General features: G+C 40.5%; 1 protein-coding gene across 5 annotated transcripts in view; it reads right to left on the reverse strand.

Moving 5' to 3' along the window:
- The window catches only part of Nckap5 (NCK associated protein 5), an 896,002-nt gene that overhangs the window by 770,670 nt on the left and 112,302 nt on the right, over positions 1-13,030 (reverse strand). For all 5 annotated transcript variants that reach the window (XM_085840657.1, XM_085840660.1, XM_085840668.1 and 2 more), the window contains exon 2: positions 4,435-4,563. In XM_085840657.1, the coding sequence (XP_085696783.1) occupies positions 4,435-4,503 (69 nt within the window). In that variant the 5' untranslated portion in view covers positions 4,504-4,563. The remainder of the gene's footprint in view (positions 1-4,434; positions 4,564-13,030) is intronic.

Raw genomic sequence — 13,030 nt, forward strand, 5'->3', positions numbered from 1 at the left:
GTTCTTGCTAAAACAAAGCCTGCCTCCCTCATCACTGGGCGCAGGTATGGTAGGTGTCTCAGTATCCATGCAAGTTTCTAGTTCTGTCAGAACAGCTGGGGGCCTTTCTGTCAGAACGGGCATGCAAGCAGCCTATGTAGACTCCCCGTGGCTGTCACAGAAGTTTCTACTTCAGAGCTTCAAGATATACAAAGCCAGACCCAAAGATGAAGTTTCAGCTCCAACACTCCCAAGTTCTAAGGCCTCGGGGGAGTTAAGTCACACACAAAGCTGTAGAATTCTCATTTGTAAAGTAGGGACAGTTAGAATTCTTACTTTAAAGGGTTGTTGTATTAGCCAACTATTTCTATATAAAGATCTGAGTAGACTGTCTGGCATGTATTAAACTTCAATAAATCTCAGCTAGTATGACTAAAGGAAAGAAACCATTGTAGTGTAACCTCAATATGTGATTTGCCAACCAAACACCCAGAGCTGCCAGCTAAGGTAGTTTTGGTGTTGGACACCAGCAGCCCCAACTGCTGACATGCCTGTGTCTGCCGATTGGACCTTCTATCCTCCACTCCCTGGCCCCAGAACTGGGTGTTACAGTAAACAACAGGTACTCTGTCCTTCTTGGGTTCTGCTCTAGACCCTTCAAGACTTCTAGCAACTAGTTATCCTGAGTGCACTCTCTCAGTCCTCTGTATTCTGGCTTCCATTCCCAGCACCCAGACAAGCTGCACCAATGGAGGGTGGGTGGACTCAGCACTACATTTTCAAGGCCTGATGTACATAATGAAGAACAAGACATCATGCCTCAAAAGAAGCAGAAAGTGAGGACCAATCAACAGCAGAGGTTATCCTCAGACCTGTACATGTGCTCTTGTACACACACACACACACACACACACATTTTAAAACCCCTCTATGCTTAGTCCTCAAAGTTATCACTAAGGGACATAAACAGTTTTTCTTCTTTGTTTTCCTTCATCTGCACTGTTCCTTCATTCTATATGGTTCCTCCAGCCTGAAAAATATTTAAAAGCCATCGCAAGAGAGTCATAATTTCTAACTTAACACGTCACGTTTTGATTAAGTGAAATAAAAAGGTACTAAAGTTAATAGTACCTTATTCTTAGGGTTCATGAGGAAGAATTTTCTCCTGCAAAATCTGAATGAGAAAAACCCCTCTGGGTCTCCTGACTTTCAGAAATTCTGGTCACGATGGTTATTGTACTGGAGTTTTGAGACATGAGGATGCCTTGTTTCTTTTCTGTCCAGTTAGTTTCTCCAAAAGGCATCTCTTCTTGGGCTAATGTTTAGTGAAAGATAAGGAACAGAAATGAGAGATGGAGACCTGTGCTCTCTACCTGGTGTTATCCTTCTGGTTAACTTTAAGAAAAGCAAGGACCTTCGCTGGGTCTGTGATTCAAAAGTTTTAGAAGGCAGCTCTGTTGGTAAAGTATTTGACTTGCAAGCAAGAGTTCTATTGCCAGAATCCATGTAGGGAGAAACAAAAACAAAGCAAAACAATACACCAGGCTTGCCAGAACACGCTTGAGATCCCTGTGCTGGGGGTGACAGAAACAGCCAGATCCTTGGGACTTGCTGGCCAGCCAGTGTAACCTACAGGCCAGCAAGAGAACCTCTCTCAAAACACAGAAGGGAATCAGCAAGATAAGCATATGTGGTAAAGGGCTTGGTGTGCAAGCAGGAGGACCGACCTGAGTTTGATCACCAGAATGCTTGTAAGAAAGCTGCATCTGGTGGTACATGCTTGTAATCCCAGAGGTGGGGATGCAAAGACAGGTGGATCTCTAAGGCTTGATGGCCCACCAGTCTAGTCTGTTTGAAAACTTCCAGATCAATAAGTGACCCTGTCTCAGAAATACAGGGTAGGTGCCAACATGGTGGCTCAGTGGATAAGGTACCTGACACCAAGCCTGATGACATGAGTGTGGTCCAAATACTCAGATGAGAGAAACAAAGAACTGACTCTAGAAAATTGTCCCTTACTTCCACATACATGACATGGCATGTAAACATGTGTACACACACATAAAATAAATACATATACCCTATTTACCAACAGCCTGTATAAAATTCTGCTCTTCACATTCTGAATAGATCCAAGGTGTTTTACTAAGGACTGAAACTATGAAGTACTGAAAGATGATAGCTTAGCATGTTTGCCTTTATAGGATATTTGCATATTAGTTGAGACTGGAGGCAGAAATAGGCGGCTCTGGAGACCAACCAACCAGGATGCTATTTCTGGATTAAAAGAACTTTTTTGAACTGTTCCCATCATACCATATGGCTGCTGCTGTCTCTGCCTGAGCCCAAGTCAGACCTGAATCTTGGCATGTCAACGTCCATGAAGATTTTCTTCTGCAAAAGAGGCTGAGAATTACCCCTTAATTACCAGTTTTCCTAGAAGTTGAAAAGGGCATTGAAACATGAGAACGCATACATCCTTCATGCACTTTCTGCACAGATGCCACATGATGTAGGGTATGAGGTATAACTGTAGCCACGGAAAAGAACACTTAAAATGTCACCCAAGTCCTTAGCCTCCAAGAGTATGCTGGTCAGTGCTGAGTCCACAGCCAGTTTCTGAGTCACAAGAGGAACTTGACACGAGAACACTCACTCTCTTCTCAAGACTCACAACTCCACTCATGAAAAGCCTCAAGGAGATAGTTCTCAACATGTATGTCTCTACCCCTCTGGCAAACTTCGATCTCAAAAAAAATATTTACATTATGATTCATGACAGTAGCAAAATAGCAGGTATGGGATAGTAATGAAAATAATGTTATGACATGAGGGACTGTACTAAATGGTCACAGCCTTAGGAAGGTTGAGAACAGTGGTTTTCAAGGGAAATGGCCATGATCACAGAAATAAAAAGCAACGGCTGTAGATTAGGAAAAAACAAAAACCAAAGAAACCTGGACTCACAGCAGAGATGGAGAGGCACAATTGATAAAGCAGCTCAGCAACTGGGTGAGGTGGGAGAGTTGCCCATTAGTGTGCATGTGTGTGCATGTGTGTGCACGTGTGTATGTATTAAGTATGGGTTGACAGGCATCTCAGCGTTAATCCCCAAGCTCCACTGTCCACCTTGATATTGGAGAGTCACTCATGAGCCTGAACTGACCAAATAAGCGAGGCCAGCTGTCCAAAGAGCCTCCAAGGTCACCTGTTTCCACTTCCCAGCACTGCCACCACACCTGGGTTTTTAACATGAGTACCTGGAATAGAACTCAGGGACTCATGTCCTTAACCCTCAACAAAGGCTCTAGGAACCCATCTCCAGCTCACTTGCTAAGAGTACAGCACATCCCTGTAACTCACACAGAAGAAGGGAGGAAAAGAGATCTATGTTTCACTAATGAACAAATCACACTAAGCTGTTGTCTTCATCTGATGTCTTGCTGTGTTTACAGATATCATGGAACAGAGAAGGTGATTTACATATATTGGTCCAGAGGCTTTGGGACAGAAGCCAAGTTTCCAAGCACTGCAATTTAAGCTGTTTCTTTGGGCTAACCCAATGCTCACATGCAAAGGTCATCCCAACCAGGCTGTTAAGAATGGTGTCCATTGGGGCCAGCAATATGCTTCAGTTGGTAAAAACAAACAAACAAAAAACAATAACCTGAATTTGACCCCTTGGAGGTCACAAAACAAGCTAGATATAGTAGTGTCATTTAAAATTTCTGGACTTCTATGGCAAGATGGAATTCGAAGGCAGGAGTGCCAGTGGGAAGTTCTAAGTCCATCTACACTGGAGTGCACAACACAGCAGCAAAAACAAGAGAGATTTTGCCACCACGATTAGGTAGACGACAAACTCGGCCTTCGGAAAGCAGTTCTCTGATCTGCTCATGCAATCACACATTCACACACACACACACACACACACATCGTATGCACACATGCTAAATAACATTTTAAAAAAGAACTGGAATAAAATCTCTCAGAAAGAAATATTATGTAGAACGAACGAATATACAGCCAAGAAGCACTCAGCTACTCTCTTGGCTCTTTAACACTTGAAGTTGTACTGAAGTTTTGTTCAGGCTAGTTCCATAGTAAATTGAATGGTGAAGCGACTCCACATAGGCCTGGCATCCTACACAAATGGACCCCAGGCACAGGCCCATTTTTGTATAGGTTAATGTCTATTTCAGCCAGAATTAATGTAATTATATGTAATGTTGACAGATTATGACATTTACCTATTAAGACACTATACAAACATTCCAATAATTTGCTGGCTTTTGAGTTTGTAAAAAAATAAATGAGCCTAAATCCCAAGGGATGTTGCCTAATGGGGTAAATGGAATCAGGGTTTTAGGAGCCGAGCGTTCAGGAAGGAACAGTCAAAAATAACGGATTTGAAGCCAAAGCACATACAGTGGTCAGTGAATATTTAGCACTTACCACAAGACTGCTGTCCAGAGAGAGTCTTTTACCAAAGTCCCTTCTATCCAGCTGTCTCTTCCCCTCCATGGGTGAATGATGTATTTTCCTTTACAATTTAGAAGAATCCCCCGTCTGTCTCCACGGCCACTGCAAAAAGTGAACACATGTTTTGTTATCAAGACTGCAGTGTTTAGACTTTTCAGTTTGCAACTTTCCTACCAAAAACTAGAGCCAAAAAGTACCCAGACACAAAAAGTAAGTCTAAAACCAGAGTTCTCGGCACATACGAAGCCATCTTTTCAGAGGTGCTTGTATTATTTTTTTTATAGGTGTTGCTTCCAGAGTCAGCGAATGGATTAGCATGTTAAATCAGCAGACTGTAGCCAATAGCAGATGGTCTATGTCACGCCACATGTGTTCCATACCTGTCCTCTTTCCATCTGCCAGATGTGTTCTATTTTTATACGCTCAGGAGATGTCTGCAAATCCCATGAGATCAAACTCACAAAATGATACTCCATAACCAAGACTCATTGAGCCTAAGACCCAACAAGGAAATCACAAAACTTGCACATTACTGCCAATATTTAATTGTCAGAACATTATTATATAAGGAGCTGGAGAGATGGCTCAGTGGTCCAGAGCACCTATTGCTTTTGTAGAGGATAGGAGAATAAGTTCCTAGAACCCATACCTGGTGGCTCACAACCACATGTAACTTCAACTCCATGGGATCTGATACTCTCTTCTGGCCTCCATGGGCAACTGTACTCACATGCAAAGACACCCATATGGACATAAAGGCATATAACTTTAAAATTAAAATAAATCTTTTAAAATGAAATTTAAATTTGTTGAGCATCATAAGACCCATTCTTTTTTTTATAAAGACAGTGTCAGTGAATTGTGGGTGACATCGTCACAATAGTCGTTGACTATTTTTAGAAGACTCACTGCCTTTTAACTCTTCAGGAACTGCACTGGTTTTGTTGATTCTATGATGAGTAAGAATTTTGCTTAACAAAAGACCATCCCATGTACTAAGTTCCAATTTTCACCAACTGTAAAGAAAAAAAAAAAAAAGAAAAGAAAAAAGAACTGGGAGTGTCCCTTGGTTGGACAGTAACTTCACCATGCTACAAAGTCCCTATACTCATAGTATACAGGTGGCACAAGGGTGACTCTGTGGGTTATTATTTTTTAAGGAAATGAAGTTGAGGATTTTGGAAGAACAGGAGATGGATTCTAGGAGAGTTGAGGCTAGGAATCAGAAGTGAATATAATCAAGATACATTCTATGCACATTTGAAATTCTCAACGAATTAATAAAAAATATACTTTAAAAGGGAAATGGATTTGAGTCTAGGATTCCTTACCCTTTGGTCTTGTGACAATGGACATATCATGTAGCCTCTCTGAAAGTCTCTCTCTCATTTTTTTTTCTCAAATGCTGAAGTTCAACTACATCAATCGAACAATGTGTGTGGGAATTGTTGAATAGTAGATTATAACTTAATATGAATTATAAATATCCATAGGAAACCTTAACTTCCCTGAATAAAATTCAGTACTTCTTTGGTGATTCAAAAATTTCTGCTGAAAATATAGAAATTGCCTGTTACCCTTCAAAACAAGATAGCCAAGTAGGGCTGATACAGAAGGACTTAACAAAATGCTTTGCAAAGTAGTCTTTTGTTTGTTCATTCTTTAACAGTTTTACACACATATATAATTAATTGTGTTTATTTTCTCCCCTCTTCCCCTGTCTCAAGCTCTCCCTCTCCCACTGAACCCTTTCTTCTTCCCAACAAGTCCCCTACCTGCTGTGTGCGCCTGCATGCGTGTGTGAAAACATGTGTGTGCATATGCATGTGGGTGTGAATACATGTGTGTGCATCTGTGTGTGCATGGGTGTGTGCATGGGTGTGAATGCATGTGCACATGGAGGTATACATTGCATGTGTGTGTATGTGCATGTGCATGCACATGTAACTTACTGAATTGCTTTCATGATTCAGTGCAGTTATTTACTAGAGCATGAACAACTTAACAGTGCCTCTACCACTGAAGAAAACATCACCTCCTATGCTAGCAACAAATAACTCCCAATAGCTCCTCAGGAAGGGGTGGGCCCCATAAGCCCCTCCTTGCTTTATTGACTACAACCACTGCAATCACTAAGACTAGCTTGTATGTGAATAGCTATGACACAGACTGCAGGGGATGCCAATTTCCACTTTATCAAACCCATGCTTTCCTAACCTTTAATTCTCCAAATCACAACAGGCCATCATTTCACAAGGAGCATGATTATTCTAGTGCTTATGCCTTAGAGTTCCTGGTGCAGAGATGTGGAAGACAGAGGCATGTATAAGGACTAGGTCAAGACTGGGACATGGCTCTTCTGGTAAAGTGCTGTCATGCAAGGAATGCCTGAGTTGGATCCCAGCAAACCAATATAAACACATAAAAGCAGTACTGTACTATCATGCTAAAGGGGCTCTGGGTCTCCTTGGCCATTCGGTCTTTCTGGATCTGTGAGTGTCAAATTCAGTGAGAGACTCTGTTTCAAAAAAATAAGGTGGGAAATGATACAGAAAGACACTGGGCATTGCAACTCTGGCCTCTGTATACAAATGTACAAATAAATACACACAGGCACACACACAAGACTAGAAAGACCAAGTCCCTGCCTTCATGAAACTTACTTTCTATAGAACATATAGATGATAAACAAGAAGACAAGGAAGTACTTTGAAACTATGGTAGGTGATGGTAATAGGAAATAACTCCAGTGGGTGATGCGATCTCAAGTCATATATGCCAACACCAAACCTTTTTATATACAATAGCTAGAATAAGAGGCAGCTATGCAAAGCGGTGTAGAACATTATCCAGGCAGGGTGACCATGAGAAGGGGCTAAAAAAGGATTGTGTTATTGGAGGAAGATTTATTTCTTGAGAATAAAAATAGCTAGAAAGGGAATGCCTACAAACCATGCTGAGGCATAGCCACCAAGCACAAGCTTTCCTTCTACGTACAAAGGGTACCAACTGGGCTTCGAGCTCTACTTCTTACTAGCTAATAACTCAAATTCTTTAATATATTTAGTTCTCCATGGGCTGATCTCTAAAACACAATTAATAAGGAAACATCCATTAATGAGACAATTCACCTAAAGAAGTATTTTCCCAGTGATTGGTACATAGTAACTGGTAGTCATATTAAGTATTAGAATAGTGATCATCCTTCTAGTGTTCATGGTAATTTGGAAAGGACTCTAGGTGATGGATTTTACATTTCGATAGCATAAGCATTATGTCCCCAGGGAGAATGAGAATCCTTATAAAATTCCTCAAATAGCCTAGCTTGCTGTCCTACTTGGTTTGCTTAATTCTTTCACATATATTAAGCTGCCAATCATGTAATATAATGGTAGAAATGACATCCAAATTACTTAGCAGCAATATTATACAAGCACTGAATAATGTTAACCTTTCAGGACAATAAGGACCAACCACAACAATGAGCAATATGGTGCCAGAAGGAAGTCCTGGCCACTTACCTACCTCAGTGGAAGCACTATCCCCACATAATACTTGTGAACATTTATTAATGGGGACTGAAAGGCTACCTCAGTTAGTAAAGTTCCCATCATGCAAGCATGAAGATCCTAGTCTGGATTAACAGAAGTTGCTAACACACCTGTGATCCCAGAGCTGAGGACACAAAGGCAGGGGCATCTCTGGAGGTCACTGGCCAGCCAGCCTAGTGAAACTGATGAGCTACAAGTTCAGTGAGGGAGCCTGACTCAAAACGTAAGTGAAGAAGGAGAGTGGAAGATGCTAGGCATTGATCTCAGGCCTCTACAAACATAGACATGCATGGATAGATACCAGCACACACGTGCACATAAACCAATACAAATATCACACACACACACACACGCACGCACACACACCCGTTAGCTAAACCTGAGAAAATGATCATGGGAAAGTGCAGAGTAAAGTCATCACAACAGGTCAAAGACAGACTACATGGATGGATAGATGGATGGGTGGATGGATAGATGGATGGATGGATGGATGGCTAGATAAAAATAGATGATAGCCACATGTGCTTGTGTACATCTATAATGGAAACACTCAGGAAATAAGAGAGAGGAAAATAGGTAGGAGGGAAGTAAGATAGTAGAGAGGTGGGGAGGGAAAGAAGAAAGAGAGAGAAGGATGGGAGGGAGGGAGGAAAGAAGAGAGGAGGAAAAGGAAAAAGAAAAAGAAAGGGAAGGAAAGAGGCACTCACATATGTTCAAATCTCTGGGAAGTCTAAAATCTAAGAAGAGATTTATAAATTGACTAGTCAAATGAAATATAAAATACAATAGTGCATTAATGAACACCTAGTTTTTACTAGGAGGTCTCTGGGTGTGGCTAACCTTGGATAACTTGCCTGATTGACAGTCCGATGGTGTGGCCAGTGGTTGTCTAGACAGGCAGCCCAGCTGCATCTTTACAGGGTAGAAACAAGAGCTCTATGGGTGTCCTCCCCACCGTCTGCTCCTTCTCCCCCAGGCTTGCTCTTAAAGACTCTGTCCCGCCTTCATGTACTGCATGAAGTAAACTCCTTATACAAAATGTCTCTGCACTGCTCATGAATTCTTCAGAAGAAAATCAGACAAATAAATCTTATGAAATAAATACATAAATAAATAAATGTAAATAAAATAAATACAGACAGCATGTGTATATATCCCCAGTGGATTAGAAGAATACTGAGATCTGAATGCAGCCGGGGAGTGGTGGGGATGGATTTTCTGCAGCATGTCATCTGCTAATGTTAATGAGTTAGTTAAATTAGAAAAATCCCAATTGCCCAAAGCAAAAAGCATTCAACCACACAGGATGGCGGGGCTAGGGTACAGACCATGCTATCAAACGCATTCTGTTCAGCTGATTTGTGTGGTTGTTGTTGTGTTTTGTTGTTGGTTTGGGCTGGCTGTGGAGAGGTACACTTAAAAAGCCATCCAATTTTTAGAGAGTATTTTCCATCTGGGGCCAGTTGGGGAAAGCACAGGCTAAGCGCGGCAAAGCCAGCTGAGAGACAACACAACTCATTAGGGAAACAGTTTATGAGGAGAAATGCTCTCTGAAAATCCAGCAAAGATCTGACTGCCTCGTCCCTACACACTGCAGCAGCCATTAGTTTTCATTAAATGTCTTTGAACACAAGTGAAAACCCAGAACGACTCAGGAAACGGACAGCATCAGATAAATTGGAAGTCGATCCATTTTTGCAGAGGTTTTTAGCTGGTAGTTAAAATCTTGCCAATTACCCAGAGTGTTTCTTTGCATTCAAAGAGGTTATTTATTCTATTTTATTCTAGACTAACCTCCCTCCCCACGCACTCCTCAACTGCACATGACCTTGAGGCAAGTAAAAGCATGCTAAAAGCCAAGGAAATCAAGATTATGCTTTAAACCTTCAAAACCCATTAATGTACCCCAAATAACACCATTTTAATAAACCATACAATGTAGACTTTTATATTAAAGTCATTATATGTAATAAACTGTCACAAAATAAACTTAGGAGAAAAGATTTGCCCATGGTTCTCTTTCTCTATTAGGTGTTTAATTAAATTGCAAGTGTTAAATGCTTGTTGAAGGACAAAGGCAGGGGTTCAAGTCTCTTTTCAAGAACATAAAATTCTTATCCCTTAAAGGCCATGGAGGAAGAGTTAGAAAGGCGTCAGATTCCCATAGGGCTACAGTGCTGTGGGCCATCTGACATGGTGCAGAGGCAGAGGCAGAAGGATTTCTGAGTTCGAGGCCAGCTTGGTCTACAGAGTGAGTTCCAGGGCAGCCAGAGCTACACAGAGAAACCCTGTCTCGAAAAAATCAAACAAACAAAAAACCTGAAGTAGAAAGTAAATTCAACTCCTCTGCAAGAATGGTGCTCTTAAATTCTGAGCTCTCTCTTCAGACCCAGCGATAGGCTTTTTTAAAAAAAAATCATTGTAAGTATCAATGTTATGTATAAGTGTGTATGCTGTACTTTAATTTGATTGCCTATGGTGGTCAGTTTGCTTCCTGTAGCTTCACAATGATGAACAGGTGAATGACATCTGCTCTGACCCGTGATGTAGTTTCTATAGCTTTATAGCATGACTGTTTAAGGTCTTTTATAGTCTATCGAGGTCAGCATCTGCTGGCCTGTCTCTGACCTAGGACATCGTGCGGTGTGTGACAGCCTAGCAAAGATCGCAGGTACAATGCATATGACTGTTGTTCCAGGGAGCAAAAATAAAAAAGTGCCTCCAGTGTCCTGCAACCACCCCACATGGTCACCCACATCATACCCAAGCCCTATAATTGTCATGCCAGGGTAGACTTGTTTTTCTAAAGTCATCCAGTAAAATATGCCAACCTTAAAAAATCACATTTGTTTTTAAAGTTTCATGGGCTAGAGAAATAAATGGTCTAGTAATGAAAGTGCTTCTACATAAACATGAAAACCTGAGTTTGGATCCCCAGAAACCACATAAAGACTGGTACACTGGTGTGTGCCTGTAATCCCAGCCCTCTTACAGTGAAATGGGAACAGGAGACAGAGAGAATCCCTAGGAGCGATTCATTCAGCTACCCTATACATAGTGACACACGACACTAGACCTTGCATCAAACAAGAAAACAAGGACTGAAACTCAAGGTTGTCCTCTGACCTCCACACATGCACTATGACGTGTACACACACACACACACATGATTAAAAATATGAAATTTCACAAGCCAAATGCATTCCCCCTCAGAGAGCTGGATAGCCCAGGGCCTACTCATTCCCAATCTTTAATTACAAGGCTCTGAAAATTTGGTAATTATTTTTTTTTGCAAAGTTTGAATTAATGGAAAACTCCATGAAGAAAAGATTGAAATATTAAATCCTAACACAGAAAACTAAGAAAAGCAACAGGGTCTTGGAGGAGAATTAAATTCCCCATCACCTGTCTGTGAAAATGGAAGAAAATCAAACCTTTTTCCCAAAGATAATTTATTCTTCTTTTATGTGAAGCCACAATGTGGAGGCAATTATTCTAAGTTAGAAAAATATGCTCTGAGAGAATTAAGGGCTTGCTTTCCCCCCTTACATTAAAATTAAAATATTACCAGGGTTACTTAATATGTTTTAGATATTTATGTTTGCTGCCACAACACAGAAACTAAAGAAACTCGCCCTCCAAACAATTTTACGCATCTCTTTTAACGGGCTGGGGCGGTGCTGTGTCTGCTGTTTGGAGTTATCTATCCTTGTAGGTTTTGGCATTTTGATCTTGTCTACACAAAAGTTAACTCAATCCACATGTGGCTATTTGGATGGATCACACTAATTAAGTAATGAGTTATTACCGTGTCTACACCACAATTTTGCTATATAAATGGCCTCAGCAGGGTTTACCAACTATTGATTATAGAATTTCAGTGTAAGGTTGGTGGGTATTTGGGGTTTTTTCAACTAATTATTTTCATATCTTCTGACAATTTAATTTTTCTAGTCTCTAGTCCCTTCATCTCTCAGATAAAGACAAATCAAGTGAATGATTGCTAAAAATCCTTTTTGCTCTTAAAATATCTTAATCTATGAGACAATTTATGTAGAATTTAGTGCTTTTAAATTCACTGTTGTCTCTCAATTTACAGCTTTATTGGGGTGTAAGTCAAACACCATATCGACCCATAAATATGGTGTTTTGTGTGAACATCGTCAGAACTCCAATTTTAGCACATTTTCAACACTCCAAAAAAGAAGCCTACAGAAATAAGCAGGTCTTGCCTACCCCTGCCAACCACCCATAGACAGCCACGATTCTACATTCTGTCTCCACGAATTTTTATTTTACACATATCATAAATAGTTTTAGGACAGACCTTTTTCTCTAACCATAATACATTTTTAAAGTCACCAATGATGTAACACCTATCAATACTCCATTTTTACAGCAGAATAATATTCCATTGTACAGACATACCACATATAAATACTAATAACCTATTTCATGGAAGTACATTTATCATTTCCCCTGTGTACATACCTAGGAAAATTACTGGATCAAGTGAAAAATCTATGGTTACCATTTTTCAAGAACTATTTCACATTCTTACCAGCTGTGTCTGAGAAGTCTAACTTCTCTCCATCTTTGCCAACATTTATTATTATTGTCCATGTTTATTTTAACCATAAATATCCTGCTGGATATTGCCAGTCTCATCAAAGCTTTGACTTACATTTCCCTAAAGGCTGACAACACTGAGTCTCTTTTCTATTCAGATTACCTACTTATGCATCTTCTTTGGGGAACTATATATGTAGCTTTTTCCCCTAATTTCTTTAGTTCAGTGATTTGTCTTTAAATTTTTTATTTTATTATTTATATACACATCTTTGTTGTTATGTACAGGATATTCAGGGAGCTAGAGTCCAGAAAGGGGTGTTAAAACCCCCTGGAGCTAGAGTTAGAGGCAGCTATTAGCACCTGATAGGTGGTGGCTGCTAGGAACTGAATTCAGGTCCTCTGCCAGATCAGCAAACACTTCAACCACTGAGCCTCCTCTCCTGTTC

The sequence above is a fragment of the Mus caroli genome, unplaced genomic scaffold (assembly GCF_978045245.1).
Source record: "Mus caroli unplaced genomic scaffold, Mus_caroli_1 scaffold_1, whole genome shotgun sequence".
NCBI lineage: Eukaryota > Metazoa > Chordata > Mammalia > Rodentia > Muridae > Mus > Mus caroli.